The 20,115-nt window shown below is 49.1% G+C and overlaps 10 protein-coding genes across 10 annotated transcripts; 5 read left to right on the top strand and 5 right to left on the bottom strand.

Annotated features, from left to right (window-relative positions):
• Positions 1 to 150: 150 nt before the first annotated feature.
• On the bottom strand, positions 151 to 1,062 carry M430DRAFT_51007 (hypothetical protein; the record flags this gene model as incomplete). The annotated part of the gene is made up of 2 exons (XM_024868184.1): positions 151 to 853; positions 950 to 1,062. The coding sequence occupies 2 exons, from the start codon at positions 1,060 to 1,062 to the stop codon at positions 151 to 153; spliced, it is 816 nt and encodes a 271-aa protein (XP_024720164.1).
• Positions 1,063 to 1,356: 294 nt separating this feature from the next.
• Positions 1,357 to 1,851, top strand: M430DRAFT_42654 (hypothetical protein; the record flags this gene model as incomplete). The annotated part of the gene is made up of 3 exons (XM_024867573.1): positions 1,357 to 1,463; positions 1,582 to 1,709; positions 1,791 to 1,851. Exons 1-3 carry the CDS (start codon positions 1,416 to 1,418, stop codon positions 1,849 to 1,851), a joined length of 237 nt encoding a protein of 78 aa, XP_024720163.1. The 5' UTR covers positions 1,357 to 1,415.
• Positions 1,852 to 2,799: 948 nt separating this feature from the next.
• M430DRAFT_122171 (hypothetical protein) lies at positions 2,800 to 4,261 on the top strand. Its single transcript, XM_024861834.1, has 4 exons — positions 2,800 to 2,929; positions 2,977 to 3,014; positions 3,074 to 3,805; positions 3,859 to 4,261. The coding sequence occupies exons 1-4, from the start codon at positions 2,879 to 2,881 to the stop codon at positions 4,175 to 4,177; spliced, it is 1,140 nt and encodes a 379-aa protein (XP_024720162.1). The 5' UTR covers positions 2,800 to 2,878; the 3' UTR covers positions 4,178 to 4,261.
• A 1,961-nt stretch (positions 4,262 to 6,222) lies between these two features.
• On the bottom strand, positions 6,223 to 7,242 carry M430DRAFT_28411 (hypothetical protein; the record flags this gene model as incomplete). The annotated part of the gene is made up of 1 exon (XM_024865788.1): positions 6,223 to 7,242. One exon carries the CDS (start codon positions 7,240 to 7,242, stop codon positions 6,223 to 6,225), a length of 1,020 nt encoding a protein of 339 aa, XP_024720161.1.
• Positions 7,243 to 8,026: 784 nt separating this feature from the next.
• Positions 8,027 to 10,046, bottom strand: M430DRAFT_19629 (hypothetical protein; the record flags this gene model as incomplete). Its single annotated transcript, XM_024864114.1, has 4 exons — positions 8,027 to 9,013; positions 9,064 to 9,804; positions 9,872 to 9,967; positions 10,041 to 10,046. 4 exons carry the CDS (start codon positions 10,044 to 10,046, stop codon positions 8,027 to 8,029), a joined length of 1,830 nt encoding a protein of 609 aa, XP_024720160.1.
• Positions 10,047 to 11,151: 1,105 nt separating this feature from the next.
• Positions 11,152 to 11,696, top strand: M430DRAFT_246951 (hypothetical protein). Its single transcript, XM_024865117.1, has one exon. The coding sequence runs from the start codon at positions 11,196 to 11,198 to the stop codon at positions 11,643 to 11,645; it is 450 nt and encodes a 149-aa protein (XP_024720159.1). The 5' UTR covers positions 11,152 to 11,195; the 3' UTR covers positions 11,646 to 11,696.
• A 1,031-nt stretch (positions 11,697 to 12,727) lies between these two features.
• On the bottom strand, positions 12,728 to 14,685 carry M430DRAFT_246909 (hypothetical protein). The gene is made up of 3 exons (XM_024865115.1): positions 14,507 to 14,685; positions 13,156 to 14,446; positions 12,728 to 13,106 (listed from the first exon to the last, which is right to left on the bottom strand). Exons 1-3 carry the CDS (start codon positions 14,580 to 14,582, stop codon positions 12,893 to 12,895), a joined length of 1,581 nt encoding a protein of 526 aa, XP_024720158.1. The 5' UTR covers positions 14,583 to 14,685; the 3' UTR covers positions 12,728 to 12,892.
• A 187-nt stretch (positions 14,686 to 14,872) lies between these two features.
• M430DRAFT_66998 (hypothetical protein) lies at positions 14,873 to 17,013 on the top strand (the record flags this gene model as incomplete). The annotated part of the gene is made up of 3 exons (XM_024869262.1): positions 14,873 to 15,102; positions 15,177 to 15,312; positions 15,364 to 17,013. Exons 1-3 carry the CDS (start codon positions 15,002 to 15,004, stop codon positions 17,011 to 17,013), a joined length of 1,887 nt encoding a protein of 628 aa, XP_024720157.1. The 5' UTR covers positions 14,873 to 15,001.
• A 66-nt stretch (positions 17,014 to 17,079) lies between these two features.
• On the top strand, positions 17,080 to 17,330 carry M430DRAFT_19626 (hypothetical protein; the record flags this gene model as incomplete). The annotated part of the gene is made up of 2 exons (XM_024864113.1): positions 17,080 to 17,227; positions 17,281 to 17,330. The coding sequence occupies 2 exons, from the start codon at positions 17,080 to 17,082 to the stop codon at positions 17,328 to 17,330; spliced, it is 198 nt and encodes a 65-aa protein (XP_024720156.1).
• Positions 17,331 to 17,731: 401 nt separating this feature from the next.
• M430DRAFT_102989 (hypothetical protein) lies at positions 17,732 to 18,651 on the bottom strand (the record flags this gene model as incomplete). The annotated part of the gene is made up of 2 exons (XM_024860832.1): positions 17,732 to 18,428; positions 18,479 to 18,651. 2 exons carry the CDS (start codon positions 18,649 to 18,651, stop codon positions 17,732 to 17,734), a joined length of 870 nt encoding a protein of 289 aa, XP_024720155.1.
• Positions 18,652 to 20,115: the final 1,464 nt, after the last annotated feature.

Genomic DNA, 20,115 nt, shown 5'->3' with positions numbered 1-20,115 from the left:
TTGGCCCCTTTGATATCACATTCCAGTGTTGGTTTATTCCTTGCGGTCAAGAATGCACATCAAGTCGAGGAGGAACGCGAGTACCCGCAATGCCATGCTTACGTTATACTCCTCCGTATTGTTCGCCATCTCTCCCTTATGTTCAATATCTTACAACTCTTTCTCCTTCTTGGATATCTTCGGGTCTTGTCGCTCCAGGGCGGCCTCACGTCCGGTTAAAGGAGTGTCCCCAACATAGGTCCGTCCCCCGAAAGCCCTGAATCCTTCGTGGAATATCCACTCCACACCCTGTTCAACAGGTTTATCAAACAGATATGGCAACGCCGGCACAGCCGCCAACCCCAGCCCTATGGGGCCATACGTTCGGAGCTTCACATTCTTCACACCCTTCAACGCTTGGCCAGAATAGCGGACGATGGAGTGGATTGTGAGCGCAGGAAGTCCCATTGAGGCAATTCCCTGAAATAGAGCTCGTTGTACCATAACTGTGCGGTAGTCTTCGAGGGGGCAAACCTTGCCCGATGCTGGCGCTAGCCCGTCATCGCTAGGTATGGTGGGAATATCCGCCTTTGCATCGTTATATCGCTGGTGAGCGGCTTCGCGAGGGAGTTCTGGATGCAGTATTCGCTGATTGCTGCAATATGCCTTGTATCCTTCATATGCCACATCTCCAACTAAGTATGCCCACGAGATTCCGTATGCTGTTCGGACAAGAGTTGGATGTGCAACTGGCCGAAAGGATTCGCCGATGTCTGACGTGTAAGCTACATATCGATGTGCAGATAGCAAGGCCGTCCGTATACGAGAAGCATAAGCTGCATATCGTATATTGCTCTCAGTAGATTGTGGAGCTCTGTGAAGATATGAGCACGCGCATTGATCTTGAGACTCGAGTGTTGCGAAGAGAGAAGTCTTCAATCGAGTCTGGATTGCTGTAAAAAGGACTTACTTTCCATCGTAGAGCTCATCATATAAGCTTTCCTTGTCAGCTTTGCCCACAGTCTTCTGCCATGCTGGAGGGGGACCTGGTAAGTTGGCCGAGGCCGAGTCCTTGTCCGACATCTCAAGATCTGGGGATACCTGGGAATGTTATTAGAGCGGAAGATAGCAAAAGACGAGGGAATGGTGAGAACTGTCAAGGAGTGCTGTATTCATAGCTCACTCCCAGTCTCGCCATCTGCCCGGTACGATTCGGTTGCGACCGGGAAAACAATGACGCTTACAGCTTTCCATTCACGCGCGGCTGCGCTTGTTGTTTTTGGCCTGACTCCTGAGTCCGGACTTTCGCCAAGACCTTCGCCTGAGCCGGAAGCTCCAGTTCAAGATTGACCCGAACAAGACTTCAACACCTCTTCAAAGCTCAATTGACCCGCAACCCTAGCCTCCATACCGCTTCGAAGCACCAATCCGTCAAGATGGTTCAATTATACAACATTGCTGGTCGCCAGATTGCCTCCCACTGGGTATGAATAATCCCCTGTGTGCCTGAGAAAGCTGTTCAAATCCTGGCAACTTTAGTTGACCAATTCTGGATCTATATACGCCTTGGAGCCCATAGCTAACGATTTGTTTTATGCATAGCTTGCGATGGCGACTCTCGGAACGATTACCGCGCTCACTTTCGTCTCTTCAGGAGGGTCATCAGCCGTCAAGAAGACTCAAACACCACCCATCAACGCTTCAAGTCCCGATGAGGAGAAGTTCATCAAGTACGTTGGCTGATGGATGCTCGTTATGAGAGGAGCAGTTAAGCCCTTGTTGCCTAGGAGCCTTGCTGACATGATACAAAGGGATTTCCTGAAGAACGCTGATGGAGGCGACGAAAAGACGGAAGCGCATGCATCCAAATAAGGTGCCGGACCATAAAGCAGTGATGTGGTAAAGCTTGGAATAGGGAGGTCAGCTATGCAGCAGACCATCCCCCGATATGTAAATATATGAAGACGCTACACAATGGACGAGTTGATGGGGTTCGATTTCCTTGACAAGCACCATGTGAATGACTGGATCCTCAACACGAGGCTTGGGGGAGTTTCTGTAACCTCCCCTCTTCTTTTCATCTACTCCGTACTCCGTGCCGGTGCATATGATAATTTCCGGCCTCCGAGCAGTCGATTATGTTATGAATCTCTCGCAATATTTCCCAATTCTACGCAAGGAATGGCATACCTACTCATGGTAAGATTGAAGTTTTTCTGGCAGCAGAAAATAAGGGATTTTCACTGGCGTACAGAGCTTACATCAAGATGAGCTCTAGTTTCCTTGCAGGAATTGGAACACCGATGTACAGGACTTAATATGATAAAGGTCGAAATGCAAGCATCAAATCCAATTCAGTATTTTAACGAACAACAGAAGAAACCTCGGCCGAGTCTCTCATAGAGACAAATTTCTTCAATTACAAATTCACACAAGGCCATCTAGGAATTGATAGTTATTTGTACAATATTTTAATTTGTGGCCTACTTCGCCTATAGTTCGTTCCAATGACCACGAGAGAACATCTCGTAGTTGGATTCAATCTCGTAGCTCGACATAGCAGTCTTTGAGAGATAGTACCTAGTAGCAGACCAGTTAGCCATCAGCTCCGTATACAAGTCCCTGAGATACAACGCACGTGATTCTTGGGTGAATATCACCTAATAGCAGGGGCCATTTGAAGTCTTTCAAAGCACAGATATAATGATAAAAGCTTGTCCACAGAAAAATTCCAACGACTCCAGTAGATAGCGTCCCAAAATTTCGGCGCTCGCCCGTAATCTTGTTGGTTCATTCTTTTACTGTGAATCGTCGATTTGCCAAGCCCTCCTCCTTGAACGTTGTATAAATCCTCGATAGAGGCAACACAGCTGCTGGTCAGCAACATCTACGCGCAATAATGGCCGCTGTAACAAATGCAGACATTCCCGTGTCTCCGACTGAAGTGCGGGTAGGCTCTCTTCTAGACTTTATCATTCAGATACTGATTTTCAAAAGGTCATCAACCGTTTGTCTGAAAGTAATGGCACAATCAAGTTAGTCATTGCCATCAATCTTATCAGGATACCAACACCAGGTCTGATACGGTCCCCAGGATCCAACCCGCCGCACCAGCAGACCAAGTGAGCCTTGTCCAGTATGACGCCTCATTTAGGGATATCGTCGGTGCCTCGCCAACACATTCTCTTCTCCTCTCCACAGCTGGGAACTCTAACAATCCATTCTTTCACGAAGCATGCGTGTTCATTCCGGAGCACGACGAGCTGTACATAACCTCAAACCTCCTGCAGGCCGTCAGCACCGCCAATTTCCCCACCATTCTCATATCTAGAGTGAAGCTTCTCCGCACGGATCGCTTGAGCGGGGACAACAGTGTCCACACTGTCCAATGGGCAAAGCTGCGGCCCCCGCCAGGTATTGATATGCCGAATGGAGGGGTCAACTACAAAGATGGGATCTTATTCTGTGCGCAAGGCTCACCAAGATCAGGCACAGGCGGTATATACTACATGCCTCGAAGGACGCCGCCCGTACCTATGGTAACCAATTTCCACGGGCGAGACTTCAACTCTGTGAACGATGTGGTTGTGGCCAAGGACGGCAGTATCTGGTTTACGGATCCGTGCTATGGCAACGAGCAAGACTTCAGACAGAAACCAAAGCTCCCGAACCTAGTTTATAGGTTTAACCCGGAGAATGGGGACCTCAGAGTTGTAGCTGATGGCTTTGGGAGACCAAATGGTATTTGCTTTAGTCCGGACGAAGATGTTGTGTATATCACGGATACAGATGCATTTCATGGTGACGGGAATAAAGATTCAACAAGGTAGGTCTCTCTTGCCGATGACATCTTTGACAATTTCACTGAACCCTCTCAAGATCTGCAACTATTTACGCGTACGATGTTATAACAAGAGGAAGTGCTCCCTTCCTTGCCAACCGAAGAGTCTTCGCATATGCAGCAGTTGGCTTTCCCGATGGAATAAAATGTGATATCTTCGGCAACGTCTATTCCGGGTGTGGCGACGGAGTCGAGGTTTGGAATCCCTCTGGGACTCTCATTGGCAGGATTCTGGTCCCTGGCGGGGTTGCCAACTTCTGCTTTGGAAGAGATGGAGAGATGTTTCTCTGCGCTGAGCAGAGTCTCTGGAGGTTGCAACTGGCTCAGTCAACCAAAGGTGCATTACTTGGTATTTGAAATAAGGCTGCATACGAATAACGAAACACTTGATTCCAGATGCAAAAAGCTCGATGACCCCTCTCATTCTTGGAAGATATCCACTGCTTTCATTGCTCGAGATCAGCAGAGCAGGTTCTGCCCTCACTTGAATCGCACACCCAACTTCAAACCTAGATTCTGGAATAAGTTTTGGGAAAATATTTTATTGCAATTATCTCACTCTGTCTCCTTGAATCTAAACATTACCAACCAATATATCCGCGACTCTTGTCATTGTAGTCACGGGAACTAACCGCCGCATAGAGTTCTCAATCACGCAATCTAGCACTCTTGCAAAAGCTAGGCTTGATCTTAATAGTGGGCTATGAGGAGATGGCGAGAAATACTCCTCGCTACTAGGATTGATTGGGGAGAAACGCACAACAAGACTATAGAAAACTTACTCTACTAATTCCAAGCACTGAAAGCAGGAATATAAAAAGATGCGTTCCAGTTAACCAGATTTAGCAAAAACATCGAAATAGAAACCCTCTCGTTTGGATTTTTGAGGCGCCCCTATTTTCCTCTTGACTGAAGTCTCATCTATGAAACCTAGAGGTAGAGTAGGATTTCTATGCCAAGAGACTTGAGGTGCTCGACTTTGGCAAGATTTCTTGCTGTGGCAAAGATCCCAAGGCCTTTTCGGTGGAATCCTTTGACGCATGCATTCCTATTTCCATCCTCATCGCAGCCCATGGTTAAAACAGTCTTCTGAGCCATCTCAAGGACAGGAGGAATGCATTTTTGAGATGGGAGTTTAAGACTCTTTTGAAATGAGCATTCTGAAATGAGAAAAAGAGGTGAGAATATGAGAAGACCTGTGGCGACCCATCTGAAAATTCCGAGCATATGCACTTCTGATCGAATCGAAACAGTATTTATCTAAAATTCTAGAGTCCTTGAAAGCCGCTCTTGAGAGATACACACTCGACAGGACTTGTGGCCGTCCGGACGAAGAACATCTTATCATAGCGTTTGCCACGGCGATACTGAAAAGTGATCCAAAGACAATACGACAACCTAGTGCTATTGAAATCCAAGTACAATAATTAGTGACATTATTACAAGGAGCGAAGGTGTGTTGCAGCCCCAGAGAAAAGATACGTGCTCGTAGACTTTTTGGACGGCGTTGCGCATGGCTACATATCGGCAGTTTATGCTCGCCCCGACGGCCCGGTTCGTTGCAACCAGGGGCCTCAGAGCCTCATGAAGATATCATGTGACAAGGCTCTACTAGAGCCTCTGCGGAATGGGTTCGCGCTATGCATAACGCGGTCGAGGGGTCCGCAAGGCTATCATCTAATCACGAGGGAGGTGGGGGGCAGTATTGACGGGTGGAAGGTGGAAGATTTCCTTGTAAAAAGGCTACGATCCCCACAAGGGAATTGCTATGAAGATGTCGGTCTAATGACTTAGGATTGAAGATGTTTTGCTCAGCGGTGCGCTCAGGATTAGAACGATATTATTATTAGATTCAGAATTCAGGATTCAGGATTTGGATTTACTTCGTCTACCATTCCTGGGCCTGTGAACACTTTGAGAATGCAGAGGCTGTCTTACCAGGCCTGAATCAAATCACCTCTCATCAAGCCCAAGAAGTAGCGACTACTGCGACACGTATTGACCCACTGGTATAGCAAATGCTGCTTGAGAATATAAGTTCTCATACCAACCTTTACTTGGATGCACGATTGTTGTTTCGTGGCTGGGACATATTGCAATCAGTTTAATGGCCTCTCACCATACCTCCTTTGCAGGTCTTCCCAGCATTTCTGTATGCTGAATCTAGAAAACGGGTCAATAGGACGTACTCAGAAGATAGTGCCCCCAACATACCTTGTAGCCAAGAAGAATCAATTCATTGATCCTTCTCTTCACCTCCTAGGCCGACCCTCGAGCGAAGCTGTAACCTCGTCTTGAGCGGGGTCTGTCGCGGATATCGTTTTGGAGGTAACGACCAACCAGTATTAGTTGTTGACCCTATCGTCGTGGTCCCTTAATCCAGGCATCACTTCACATCAACCCTACACAACAACATGCATCGACATGTGCTCTACAGCATCCTTGATGCTCCGCATCCATCGATGATTGATGCAGTATGGACATCGAACTGGTGCCTCGCCCACTGCCCTTAGGGCAGATGTTGACCGATCGGCCATTACTGGAGTGACCACACCTTGTGCCGTGTGTAATGTAAACGTGTGCGGGCTCTGGCTTGGCGAACCATTCATGTCCCCAAAAAGCTGTTGGTTGGAACTATTCGCACCCTCACTGCTCATACGATCCAGGCTTTGTTGGCCTCCATTTTGTCCTTGTGGTTGACCCACATCCGGTCCTCTTTCTGTCTCCGCCTCCGCAGCCCGTTTCTTCAGAATTTCCGTCTTGGCCCTTCGACATTGCTGCAAGTGTACCTCGGCGCCATACTCCCTCAACAGACAGTCCCTAATTTCGGCCGGTGTCGTCGCTCTGGTGATATTCATAAGCCGTGGTAGGATATCCATCAAGAATGGCAGCCGTGAAGCACTGTTCCTCTGCACCTTTGGCAAGACTGGCGCAATCTGTTGCTGGCCACCAACGCTTTCCCTGGGCCTGGGATCCACAGGCCCCAACACCCTCGCTCCACCAACAATGTTCCCAGCCTCGTCCTGGCGGATCTCCACCGTCCCCATTCTGTTGATCGCATTCATGTCGTTGCTCATCTGCGCCGGCCCACTCCCCGGATTCTGCCCTCCCATACCATTATGAACAGCCCCGGCAGCGCTGCCGCCGCCCTGAGCTGCAGCTAACCACTCCACACCATTCAGGCACGTATGCTTCTCCCTCATGACGGTGACTCGCGCCAGCGGCTCTCGGCCCCCTCGCCGTTCCCAATTGCATCGGATGACGAATGGGCAGTTGGGATCCCTCTTGCAGCCCACGCGGACCCGGCCCGTGTCCGACTTGAGAATGCGTGGCTCGAAGTGCGCCTCGATGGCCCAAGCGTGCAGCGCTTCCTTGAATGCTTTAAGAGTTGGAAACTCTTGCCGCAGGTACAGCGGTGGCATGATGTCGCTTTCGCGGAGGATGGGATACGGACGAGGTTCGCGTTAGTGCGCGGGGTGTAGAGCGTTAAGTGCTTGGTGGAGACGGAGGGGCATGGGGGAGAAGGGGCAGTTGAACTTGGCGTCTGGACGTCGTCGTTAGGAAGTTGGGGCAGGTTAGATAAGCAGCTGGGGTTGACCGGGGTCACGGGAGTCATGTCATGCGGGGGCGGCTGGTTCGTGGGGCATGTTTGCGACACTCCTTGAAGAACCTTACAATCACTCTAAATTGCGCATTTCATTTATATGTATATATAAATATTGCTTTTGAGTTATCCTCCCATCATTGCTCGGTTCGCGCATCGCCCAGCTTCCCGTCATCTGCAAACAATGATTGCTAATTCATCCCACAAAAGAAACCAGGTATGTCCAGTCGTCCAGTTAATATGCAATCCATCAGAGCTAAAGAAAACGCATGTCGTATGACCGAAGTATGACTCCTTGAAACGCCGATATTCTGCTATATCCTCTTCTTCGTCGCTCCAATATCGGTTGCATAGGAAGGAATCCGCCTCAAATGAGTGTGGCCAGCCTGACCTTCATTGGAACAGCCATAACCACTCCACACCAAAAGGTATGTACGTTAAAGCAGATTAAGAAGTGTAGGTAACGATAAAAAGAAAATAGATAAAAGGAGCGAGTAGGGTATCCCGCCCAGTTCAGCTCATCTTAGATGGACATCGTCCGGCGGAATCTACTGCCTGCAGTCCATGAGCTCTGGGCCATTTCAAAAAAGCCGACTTGGAACTCAGTTATACTCGACGTAAACGATGAGTTTTTCGTTCCTCCTGAGGGCGAAGTCCAGATCATTGTTGCTCATCAGGCTTGGCCGTTCTCCACTGGGTTCATCCTTATAGTATAAAGCCATCTCTTCCCCTTGAGGGATCTTCAGACGCTCCCGGATCTTCTCATAAAGTTGTGGGTATCTGATGTCTGTTGGCACCCGGATAGCAATGAGATCATCACCGTAATAGATCTTGACTTTCATGGCTGAGGGTTGTTGTTGGCCGTTCTGACCGGCAAGGGAGAGAGAGTTACTCGATGGTTGAGAAAGAGATGAGTTCTGGCGCGACGGGGCATTGCTTCCGCCATTTCCATTTGCGGAGAGTGAAGGTTGGCCCTTTTGATGGGCAGGATTACGCGCAGGGGCAGCTGAGAGACCAGAATTAGCAGCACCATTCAGATTGCCACGTGATGATTGCCGCGATGCAGCGTGTGTTGGAGACCCATTTGAAGATTGCTGGGACCCTCCTGACAATCGATACTCCTCGTTAACAGCATTTGGGTCTATTTCGTAGTCTCCTTCCCGAGGTGCGAAGAATTGCTTTACCAGGGTACATCTGGATATGTAAGGCGGCTGGGTGAGGAGATTCTTAACGTAAGCGTCGAGATTATGTTGTCTGCCTTCAGTAATCGCATCTGTGACATAGTTGACAGGCCCTGGCATATAGGGCAGCGTCCTCTTCTGAGTGCCAGTGTTGCCGGCCTCTGCTGGAAACTCTGTTAGAAGCGCAATTTGGAAGTCATAAAAGTCCTCATAGTAACGAGACAGCTCCCAATGTCGTCCATCTTCCAGTACTGCTTCAATGACAAACCAATATTTGTCTTCTGCAAAACAGTATCGAGGTATTCGAGCAGAGATAGGAGCATAGAGTTGTGATGCTGATTTCTGGAAATACGGGTTTTGCGGCATTTGCTGGACAGACCTGGCTTGTTGAGATTGTCTGCCTTGCTGCTGCTGAACAATTAGTCAACATCCCCCTAAATCAGGAGCACCGAACTCACATAGCCTTGACCATTGGCCTGATTTTGGCGGCCACCCTGCTGCAAACTCAGTCGATCCATGCCCTGCTCCAGCTGCTGTTGCTGCTGAGAAGTTGGCGCTTCGAACTTCCCTAGCGTAATACTGCTATTCTTATAATCCGCTGCCATCTTCTTCCACTCCTCTACCTTTGGCACACCCGCTTTCTGGACAGCCTCATGCGGATCTGGCACGGCCTGGCCAGTTGTCATATCCCTAATCTCAATAAAGGACACTGGAATCAATCCTGGTCCTCCCAACCTTCCAATTGGCTTGGCCACAAACCATTCCGGGTTCGATTGCGCAATGACTATGATTGCCTCTCCAGCCCTTGCCTCGAGTTCGTCAGGCCGCTCCGCAGCGAAATCATACATCACAACACCGTAAACCATCGCGCCAGTACCCTTGCTTGACTTCGACGTCCGCGGGCCATTGTCTGTTCCTACCAGAGTCCCTGATCCTGATGTATCGGAATATCCTGAGTCGTGATCCGGTTGTCTGATCGGCTGGGGAGACTTGTCCGATTGCCCACTGTCTCTTTCAGTCTTACCCAGAATCTGGAAATACGCAACCGGTACCAAGCCCCGAACATTCTCCAACGCGGGGTTACATGCTTCGTACCAATCCGTATCGTTCTCCCGGCCGATCACATGGAAGAAGTCGCCCTTTTGAAAACCCAGCTCTTGGTTTGATTGAGCCTCATAATCGTACAGTGCGCGAATAACCTAGACCGACGACGGTGCCATCAGCAACCATTCAACTGCCGCACGAGCCAAAACAATGGGTACGCACCTTTTTGGGCGGGATTATCGCGACGGCTGACTTCGGCGTTATCGAGATGTGTTGGACTTTGGATTCCTTTTCGCCCTTGATCGACCTGCGAAGGGCCTGCGGGGATATCTTTGTGAGCAACAAGCCTTCCTTGGCGGGCCTCGAGGCTCGAGGAGGGGAAAGCACTGACCTTCATAATGTATACGTGCCTCACGCAATTAACTCTAGAGAAGGGCAGATGCGAAAATGATTGAGCTCTCCGCCCTTTGACGTTCGCGCGGATGGAAGTCGCAGTGGCGGGAGAAAGGGGGGGGTTTGGGTCGGGTGTGGGATGGTTTGTTCGCAAGGAGATCGGGCGGCGGCAACAATGGATAGATGGCTGGATCGCTCGATAGATAAGATGCCGTCGGCGGGACAAGTACGATGATGAGATGAAGCGGCGCCGATGATCCAGCAGGATTCAGACTGAGGGGGAAGGGGTTCCCTGGACAAAGTGCACGAAGAGTAGCGGGCGCGGTGGTTGCGGGAGAACAGAATAAAATGCGATGGGGGTCGAGGGATCCCTCCTTGGGACGAGAGATTATTGAGGAGGAGGGGGGACGCAGCAAGGATTGGAGGGCTCACTACAGAGTAGCGCCCCGTTCATTCGAAACAAACGCCGAGCGACAATGAACGCTGGTCTCGACCCCTGGCTCTGTGAGACTCCGGATACCTGGGAGGTACAAATTAAATGGCAGCCGGACAGCGGGAGGTTTCAATATCGATCGAATGAAAGAACGAGAGAACGAGAAGCACGAACAGGACAGACTGCGGATAGGATGTCCTGACAGGATGCACCGGATGGTGGGGGAACGCGTGAAAGGGATAAGCAACTGGAATGTTGTGTGTAGAGATGGATAATGCCTAAGGTAATATTTATTGTTTCTGGTAAATCGTGACTTATTACCGTACTTCCAATAAAACATGATGGAATATACCACTTCAGGTAATTGGTAAGGTAGGTATATATAAGGTGCCTAACGAGATACACGACTCAACTGCAGCCCACCTCAATTCTTGACGCTTCATGACGCTTTACGAGCAGACAAAAAGAAAAAAAAAAGTAAGGAAAAAAGAAAACAGCTGGGATAATCATCGTTGCCCAGCCTCACAAGCAAACTAACATCAAAGCTCGCCTTGCAGTCACTCCGTACTGCCACACGTGGTGGAGCCTGACTCCGTACGGAATATAACAGGTCAAACAGACAGTTCCGTTGTGTTATCCAACTCTGTCATGTCCGCGAGTAAGTACAGTGTATTTTAGCCCCTCCTGGCACATTAGTTGTTGATTCATATCAGCTGCTCTATGATGGATGGATGTTTAACTGCTGCGCACCTTTGCAGCGCGCAGACTGCAGGTCCTGAAGACTTCTCAGTGGCCTCTGGTCCCGAGTCTCCCTGGTGTGCCCTATCAACCGCGCATCCTTCCCAGCGGCACGGTTCTGCTCTAAGAGGGGCGCGTCTACGAAGGCTACCTTATGGGCCATGGCACCACGATCCAGCTTCCGGAGTACGATTCGTGGGCCCATCCAAGAGCGGTCTCAGCGGCAAATCCCATCATGTGGGTGACCTCCCCTCCCAAGAGCGCCTCTCGGACACTTCGTATGCCCAATGCCCCTCGACCCAACGAAGGCAGCTGATCCTACGAAGGCGGCAGCGGGGCGCTGGAAATGCAACGAAGACAACCAAATCCAGCAGATCGTCTCTATCCCACTGCGCCGCAACGCGAGTCTCAGGGTTCTTCACGTGCTGCTGAGACGCGCAGTGCCCCTACCCTACAGCGCTCGTGCCAAGATGCCCGTTATCGAGTCTATCGACGGCCCCCTCTCTCGGTGAGAGCCACCTGTACAGTAAGTATGTAAGGCGGAAAAACGCGGTATTGCATTTTGTACCCCTCTCTCAAGGATCGCGAAAAGCTTAATTAATCCCATCGTTCAAGCCGGCATCAGCAGCCATTATGCGTGGCTGAAATGCAAAGTTCACTGATCCTTGGGTGCACAAGGAGGGAATAATAGATCACTCCAAAACCCAGCATAAATGCCCTGCATACCAGTAGCGACCACACAAAAATGCATTCAGTGATCACCACTTAGATCAAAGGCCACGTAGAACAGCTATCGCGTAACTGGGAAGTCCTGTCAAATCGACCGTCCTATGATGCGCATGATCGTTACAGCCAGAGCGCCTGCAAGATCGTGCAGTGTGCAATCTAATGCGAGCGCGTCATTGCTCATGGGTTGCCTCACAAAATAGGCCTTTGCTTAAAATTGGGCGCAACTATACCTAGGTATGTATAGGGCGGGGTTGTGGGAGGGTGAAACGGGAACGGCGCCCGTGAGCCCCATGGAAGGTGGGAAGTTCTGGGAAGGGTTGAGGTTGTTCAAGTAACTACTCGAATAGCAGATCAGCTAGTTCGATGTCACATCGTCAGTTGCATCAGAGATATCAAGTATCTTGAATTTGTGATAAATTCTTCGCCGTTAAAACCACTTTCCGCTGAGGATTCAGCGGCGAGGTATGTATCACGAAAACATGTGTGCAATGCAACGCAATCAACCGCCCACGCCATGTCCGCCATGTCCGAAACAAGAACCCCTCGCTCATGCATGCAGCCTACCACCAACGCCCGCAATGACAAATCTCGCTGAATGTTCTGCCGAAAAAGAAAAGACATAATTAAGAGCTCAGGGTCGTATCGAGATCGAGAAAGGGGGGAAAGAGGGGGAAAGCAGTCGCTCCACGCAAGTTGCGTCCAAGGTCTGGAACAAGCAATAGCGCGAGTTGATAGATGATGGATGAACCGCAGTCAGTTCCGCCAACTTCGTCACCAACGACCAGTGGAACAATCATTGATTCGAAGGCAACCGCGATACCAGAAGTGACCAGGCAGAGGTGAAGCGCACAGTGACCACTGGAAGGTAAGAAAATTAGAGGAAGGAGATCCGAAAACGAAGCTACACAAAAATCGCAAGCTACGGCTAATGCGACTTGCAACGAAATTGGTTAGATTTGTCCTTTGATATCGACCGTGCTGAAGGCATCTTTCTTTGCGGAATCGAAGATTGAGCCCGCCTTGCCGGTAAGAAGACGAAGCTCGTCGCTCTGCTCCACGAGAAGATCCTGACCGTTGTGATCAAAAATAAACTGTGCTGCATCGCCATCTGATTCGAACCCTAGTTCCTCGGTGATAAACCTTAATTTGACATCGGGCTTATATCTACAAAAGGTTAGCAAAGTTTTCTAATATATTCAAGGGTACGACATACGCTTTGCATATATTTGATAGAGCAGCCAAACGTTCTCGAACGATGAACATATCCATAAGATAGGCGCCCATGTTAGGTGTGTCGAGGTAAAGTCTGAAAAATCTGTGGTAGTTGCCCAAAGCCAAAGACGAACGAACATCAAGAGCATGCTTGATGGCTTTCTCTTCCTTTTCTGCTGGGGTTAGATCCGCCATAACGTCGTTCAACGCTGTGCGGTTACAAGTGTGAATGAAATACAGGATACGATACGCCTTGAATTCCACTGGGTTTCCCCCAAGATTCTGAGCATAAAGAGCTCGAAGCTGGGTTTGGCATTGGTTATACTCACCAAGATCTCCCTTCTCGAGGGCGATCCGGGCATGGATTTCATAAACAGTAACAGTGAATTCGTTCTTGATTCGTTGCACTGTGAGATCCTGTCGCATGGATTTGAACTGATCGCATATGTAAGAGTAGTTCCCTTCCTTCTTCCACTTCTTCTTCAATAACTCCAAGGTCTGCCTCAAGATGGGCTCCGGACGAACTTGTGACGGAATAGGGGCTGAAGTAAGGCGGAAATACTTCTTTTCGAGATTTTGACACGTCCCCACAACCGGGCCTGACGTAGGCTCTGGTGATGCAGATGCTTGATATGAGGATTTATAGCCACCATCAAATCGGCGCTGTCGCTTCTCCAGGTTCTTCTGGAACTTACTTATATTTCTTTGGGGACTATCGTCTGGGGATGATGGTTGCTGTCGCCTGTCGAGACGTTCGTTGGTAGCCTGAAAGGTAACACGATCTTCGAATCCGTTGCGGTTGTTAGTGGTACGCCAAGGTGGGGTTGAACTGGAATCCTCATCACGGCCCACATCCTGGGATTTCCTCTTCCTCGACGTCATATCCCTAGCGGAGTTGACAGAGCCACTTCCAGCTAAGTGTAGATCCACTGACTCCTGTCGCCATAACAGCGCGTTTTGAGCCCTCTCTTGTTGGATCATTACTTGGGGAAGTGGTAGGTTATCCCAGTCGATAGTGTGAAGTGAATTGCTATCAGTGGCAGCAGAAATGGTCTGCTTGAGCCTGGCCTCCATTTCGGGTCTTGGAATATCAGCAATAAGGTTGCTAGGGTCAAATGATCGTTGCACATAATTCCGCACAGGCTGTGGCCACTCTATTTTCTTCCTTTGTGAAGGGGCTTCTGCGGCTGGTTGCGGTGCTTGCGGTGCTTGCTGTGTAGTCATCGGGGCATATGAAAGCGGTTGTTGATTAAAGGTTTGGCGTACTTGAACTGGGTGGTAGGCCGGGACACCTGGGGTCGCGTTAAAAGGAACGGCTCGAGGGAATGTCGCGATAGATCGGACCAACTCACTTTGCTGGTAGCCATATTGCCCCTGGGTTCCCGGGGGAGGGGGGATCGCCCATGGTGAAGCCATCGCGTTGAACATCCAGAGCTTCTCCCTTTCGGAGTCGAGAAGTGTTAGTGACGCGAGAGTATGATCACCGGAATGTTCGCCGGGAATAGATATTATGAACGGAGTATGAAGTGGTTCAAAGACAGACGAAGCTGAGTCGGTGAATCGAGACAGACAAAAAAGCTCGCTTAGGTAATTACTCGGGTGGATAGAGTTCTAGCGTTTTAGCGTTCTTAGATAAACACGGCCTAGCGTACTTCTGATCATTAGGTGAAACTGCGATAAGCACGATTGCAGGGAGCCGGAGCATCAAGGCAAGATACGGCACGACACAGCAAACTGCAGTCCTCTTCGTCTTTTGATCCATCCTCTGATGCAAATGGATATCAACATATCAACATATTGTCTTTAAGACCGACTGTGAGGAACATCTCGGTACATGGCCCGGCCGGATGTTTCTAAAAAGCATAGACCTCACTACTGCGTTGAGGCCGTCCTATTTACCAGATGAGGTCCTCTTGTTTGTCCAGGACAATGTCGGTCTCTACGAGGGGTACGTTGCTTTGGTGTCCTATAGGCGGTGGTGGTACCATACTCAGAGAGGAGAAGCTCATAAAGAGGTGCCAGGAAATCCAAAATCCCAGATCACCAGAATGGTTCAGTCTACTTGACATCACACCGAATTTGTTATGTCGACAATGCCGATCCACGAAAGAACTCTGCTGCAATTGATCTGAAGGACATTGATCGTTTTGAGTTCTATGTATGTCTGTTCCATCTTCTTATCTTATCATGCATCCTAACTTTATGGCAGGCAGGCTTTCTAAAGTCTTCTCCAAAAATAACCCTCATCCCAAAGCCGTCCAAACGATCATCAGTACAAAGCCGCGCCGTATCCAGTCTCGGCAGCCCATCTAGAAGCGCCACTTCTTCTCCGTTGTCCCGTACAGACAGTCCGTTTCGTGTACCTACAACTGAGCCTCCCCCTGCGAGTACTGCGACCTGGATATGTCCTATATGTTCTTTCTCAAATCCTGTACCTTCTAACTTTGACCCGGCGACTGCGAGCGCACACACCCCGTTGGCACCATGTTTAGCCTGTGGTATAAAGCCACCGCTGGCCCTCGTTCTTAAAGCGGCAATCTCAAGTGTTACGAATAGACCGCCGCCTTCTTCCTCGCAGTTCTCGGGAGCCCCTTTACCCATACGAGGTCGCACTGATCTTCCTTTGTCGCCGTCAGATACATCTACTCGTCCCCATTCGCAGAGCCCAATATCTAATTCAAATGGGGCATTGCAGAGCAATACCAGAGCCTCCTTTCAGTGTCCTCGATGCACTTTTGAAAATCATCCTTCTCTGCTCTCGTGTGAGCTTTGCGGTGCTCCTTTGATTTCGCAAGACCCCTCTAGCGGGTTAGATAACTCTACTCTACGGGCAGAATCCCCTGGTCCAACCCTGAGCCATCTACAACTCCCTGGCATTGAGAACGAGAGTATCAAGTTATCTTTTCGAGCTGGAGGTGAAAAGATTTTCTATGAACGGTTAAAGGGATGCATGACACAGCGGAAATGGCTCTTGCAGGGAGCACCACCAGTTCCAAGACCAAATCGAGCAAGCGGAACAGAAAGCGGGATATCTTGGTCGGGTACCTCAACTCCCACGGGTGAACGGATGAAGACAGTCGGGATCGCAGGTCTTGAGCAAAGGCGTCTTGAAGTGCAGAAGAACAATGAAATCATCATAGGGAACGCCTTTGAAGACCTTGAGGCTTTGATGGCTTCGGCCAAAGAGATTGTTGCCCTTGCAGAATCATTCGCTAGTAGTAACGGCAATACAAGTTCTGAATCTAGCGCAGTCGCGAACGCCCTGGGCCTCGTTACTACAAAAGATATGTTAGGCGGAGGAAGCAACTCTGAATCCTTGTATATTACCGAACTGTCAAGGAACCTGGCTGAATTTTTGACGGACGATGCCAGAGGGGTCTTGCGAAAGGCGGGAGGAATCATTAGCCTTGTCGATCTTTGGGCCATGTTCAACCGTGCGCGCGGAGGAGTTGAACTCGTCAGTCCCTCGGATTTTGAGAAGGCGGCGAGGTTATGGGAGAAGCTAAAGCTTCCAGTAAGGTTGAGGCAGTTCAAAAGTGGTGTGCTAGTGGTCCAGGGTAGCGATCGGACGGATGAGAAGACTATCAAGGCGTTGTTGGCTTGGCTTAGTAGCCTTCATTCGGTCCCGCCTGATAAAGAGCTTGCGTGGGACTGGCAAACATTTGGTAGAGGCGTAACTGCTCATGACACTGCGGAACACTTTGGCTGGAGTATTGGTGTTGCGGAGGAAGAACTGGAGATGGCCGAGGATAGAGGGGCTCTTTGCAGAGAAGAAAGTGATGAGGGTCTCAAATTTTGGGAGAACTGGATCGACCCGGATCAGTCCCCCTCCTCAGATCAACCATATAATGTCATATGAATCAATGAGATATATGGATCATTGCGCTGGGCTAGCATAGCGCACATAACGAAAGAGATTCACACGATGCGCTTTTTGGAGTCAGATGAGACTGCAAAGTTTTGTCTACCTATGAACAGTAATTTTTCTTCTATTACCGGCTTACTTGAAGGTACTGGGAACGTGAAATACCCAGAACATCTCCAGAACCCTCTCAATGATCCCGATCTATACGGTCAGTTTTGGCGTCCGCACAATCTCACGGTGAGGTTCTAATTCATGCTCTAGAATGGAGGCGCGAGTACATTTGGGATATGAACGACATTGAAATATCATAAACATCCATCCACAATATCCGACCACTTCTTATTCACTTGACTTACGAAAGATGGAAGTATGATGACCACAAGGTGACACACGACGAGCATAGAGATTAAGACAACATAAACTAAGAAGCAAAAATCTAGCCTTCCAAGTTTGACCCCTGATGAATGCAGGATATGATTCGGGATGGAAACAAATCTCGAAGCCTAAGCTTTGCAACAAGTTAAATGGTACAGTCATAATACATTAGTACTTGTACAATTGTCTCCGGACTCCCTCGCCCATGATATCGTTACGCGCATAACGCCATCCAAATGTCGTCTATCAAAAGTGAAAATGTAGAGATATAGCCGCCAGGAGAGATAGCTATCTTATAACCACTTAGTGGAAATAACAGACAAGTCTCACTGAAGACTCATTCCAGTCTCCCCATCAAACCTTTTCTAACCTTCGCATTCACCACTCCTCCACAGCCAAACGCAGGCACAATCCTACATATCCTAGCCACTGCGCTAACGGACCAATTCTTTTTGATAATTGCCCACCTATCTCCCCAAGTGATTTCCTTTCCACCCCGGTTATACAAATCCAAGCCCAGCAAATGCATTGGTGTTGAGATGATCTGCACCGAAGCAGGAGCCAGAAATTGAGCAATGGTTTGCCCACTGAGACTCTTCTGGATCTCAGTGCTCATGTTGCGACTGATGACGGGGCCAAGGATTGGAGGTACGTTGAACGAGGCAAAGATCGTGAGGCAGTCACGGAATGCGAATAGGACGTAGGAGGGTAGGGGCACCGGACGGGGCGGCCCGCCAGGACCGAAGAGTCGAGCAAAAGCTTGGTCCTTGAACAGGCATAGACCAATGTTGGCTGTCGAGGAGGCTGCAAATTTCGTGGTACCGCTTGTGACGAGTGAAGAGGGTTTGTTTTGAACCGTGGAGGTAATGGTGTCGAGTGTGTTGGCCGTGAAATATGTACCGCCATACAGCATACAGATCAATCCAAAAGGTTTCGAGAAGAGGAGATTATGTGGCCTCAGGAGGAAGGAAGTGATGGAGGTCTTCAGAGAGTTTTTGAGCGTATTTTGGCCAGAAGCATTTTGCATAATTGCTCTGCATAACAGTCAGTATTAAGATTTTTAAAACAGGAAGAGCGACGAAACTTGTCAATAATAGTAATGAATGGAGCAACCATTCCAGCAGCTAGAAACCCAGATGTGAAGTCTGATGCCAACCGCAAACCCAGATGCTTGGTGTTCCATACTTTTTGTTCTGCCAGTGGCTTTGAAACATCTGGGGCCCCAGTTACAAGTCTGGGGGCCCCATCAGGATCCATCTTAGACGTAGCAGGGACCACACCAGGACTTTGAGGCGTCATCTTCAGATGATTGATTCTCAAATTGACTCGAATATAAAAGAGAGATATCAATCGACCTGATAGAGTCACGATCAGACTTCTCAGGGTTGCAAAACCTGCTGGCCAATGGCATAAGCTCCATTAATGTCGGTCCCCGAGGTCGGCTTCGATTTCTCACCCTGCTTATCAGCGATAAGACGTCACGTGATCATCAGTGCTGATTAATTGCAGTTTTCAAGATCAGTCAACTTCCTACCAAGAAGCATAAGATATCCCTTGGCAGTTTACGACTACAGCCATAATCAATGTATGAACCCTCTTAGAAACACACGCAGTTGTTGTTGGGCTTCTTGGAACGTCAATCCGATGCTTCATCCCTCGGTCTATAGTGGGTTTTACGAACTTCAGCTGGCAGCCATCTATTTGGAGCCCTCACGATTCTACTACAGAGGTAGTTTCTGACTTCACCCTTGAAGACTCCTTTTGTTATGTAAGGCATTATCTCTCTCGTTTACCCTAGCCGTTCTTCCTGATGTTCTAAATGCTTCTTCTAAAAATCCCTGTGCATTGCGTCCTCCACAGTCCAGCTGGCCACCTTGCACCCAATCAGCATGGTTTATATCCTAGTTCACAAGTACAACAAAGTCAAGCTAGACTTCAACTTCAACTCTTTAATGTTTTGTTGCACGTCTGTCATCCCCTGTCACTTTTAGTACAAAGTTAATTTTGACTCGATCCATGGCTATGAGAAGCAGCTAGTCCTCGCTTTATATATCATCGTGTGACGCAAGGGCAACTCTTATATGGAAGGAGTATTGTTGCACATCGCATCCCCCCTGTCAATCATTCGTTCCCTGTCTAGCTTTCCACCCGTTTGGTTTTGTGGTCGGTCTATGAAACGGTGAAACGGTAGTAGCGCTGAGAACCTAAGGTACCTTAGGTAATGTAGGTACCGCTGAAGTACCTATCTACGTCTATCATTCAACTTTTGATCTATTCCAATAGTGAAAGATTTCGATATGCATTCTTGAAGCCTTAGCTAAGGGTTGAAGATGGTCTATCTGAACAGCATACGCTCTAAGGCCTTTTCTCTGTCATTGGCTCGAAGACCATCTTGCTGTTTCTAGCCATATCAGAACTCATCATCGTACAGATCCCTTCTCCTTCAGCCCATACTTATTATTCTTCTTGGGCTTTTCTCGTCTCCTACGTTCCACTCAGGGGTGTTAGAAACTGCAAATGCCCCTTGGTTGTATCCTCATTTGTCCTAGTACCTTGGTGGGGAGGCCTGTTGCTGAGGTGTACATACTGCGCTATACCTAGATCTAGGCAAGGTAAGAGGATTGGACTGAAGGCGCACTTCTTCTGTTTTACACCGCAACCCCCTCTAGTCGAAGCAGACCGTCATGTCCGGGTATCGTGGACCTCACGAGGTGGGTCCAG

Source organism: Amorphotheca resinae (assembly GCF_003019875.1).
Source record: "Amorphotheca resinae ATCC 22711 unplaced genomic scaffold M430scaffold_7, whole genome shotgun sequence".
Classification (NCBI taxonomy): domain Eukaryota; kingdom Fungi; phylum Ascomycota; class Leotiomycetes; order Helotiales; family Amorphothecaceae; genus Amorphotheca; species Amorphotheca resinae.
Note: the sequence above shows the minus strand (reverse complement) of the source record. Positions and strands in the feature narration are given on the sequence as shown.

Coding starts and splice junctions, on each gene's coding strand:
- M430DRAFT_246951 (XM_024865117.1), top strand. CDS start 11,196: ATGATGGATGGATGTTTAACTGCTGCGCACCTTTGCAGCGCGCAGACT.
- M430DRAFT_122171 (XM_024861834.1), top strand. CDS start 2,879: ATGGCCGCTGTAACAAATGCAGACATTCCCGTGTCTCCGACTGAAGTG. Junction 2,930..2,976: donor TGTCTCCGACTGAAGTGCGG/GTAGGCTCTCTT, acceptor GATTTTCAAAAG/GTCATCAACCGTTTGTCTGA. Junction 3,015..3,073: donor GAAAGTAATGGCACAATCAA/GTTAGTCATTGC, acceptor TACGGTCCCCAG/GATCCAACCCGCCGCACCAG.
- M430DRAFT_246909 (XM_024865115.1), bottom strand. CDS start 14,582: ATGTTCAACGCGATGGCTTCACCATGGGCGATCCCCCCTCCCCCGGGA. Junction 14,447..14,506: donor GCAATATGGCTACCAGCAAA/GTGAGTTGGTCC, acceptor ACGCGACCCCAG/GTGTCCCGGCCTACCACCCA. Junction 13,107..13,155: donor CTATCAAATATATGCAAAGC/GTATGTCGTACC, acceptor AACCTTTTGTAG/ATATAAGCCCGATGTCAAAT.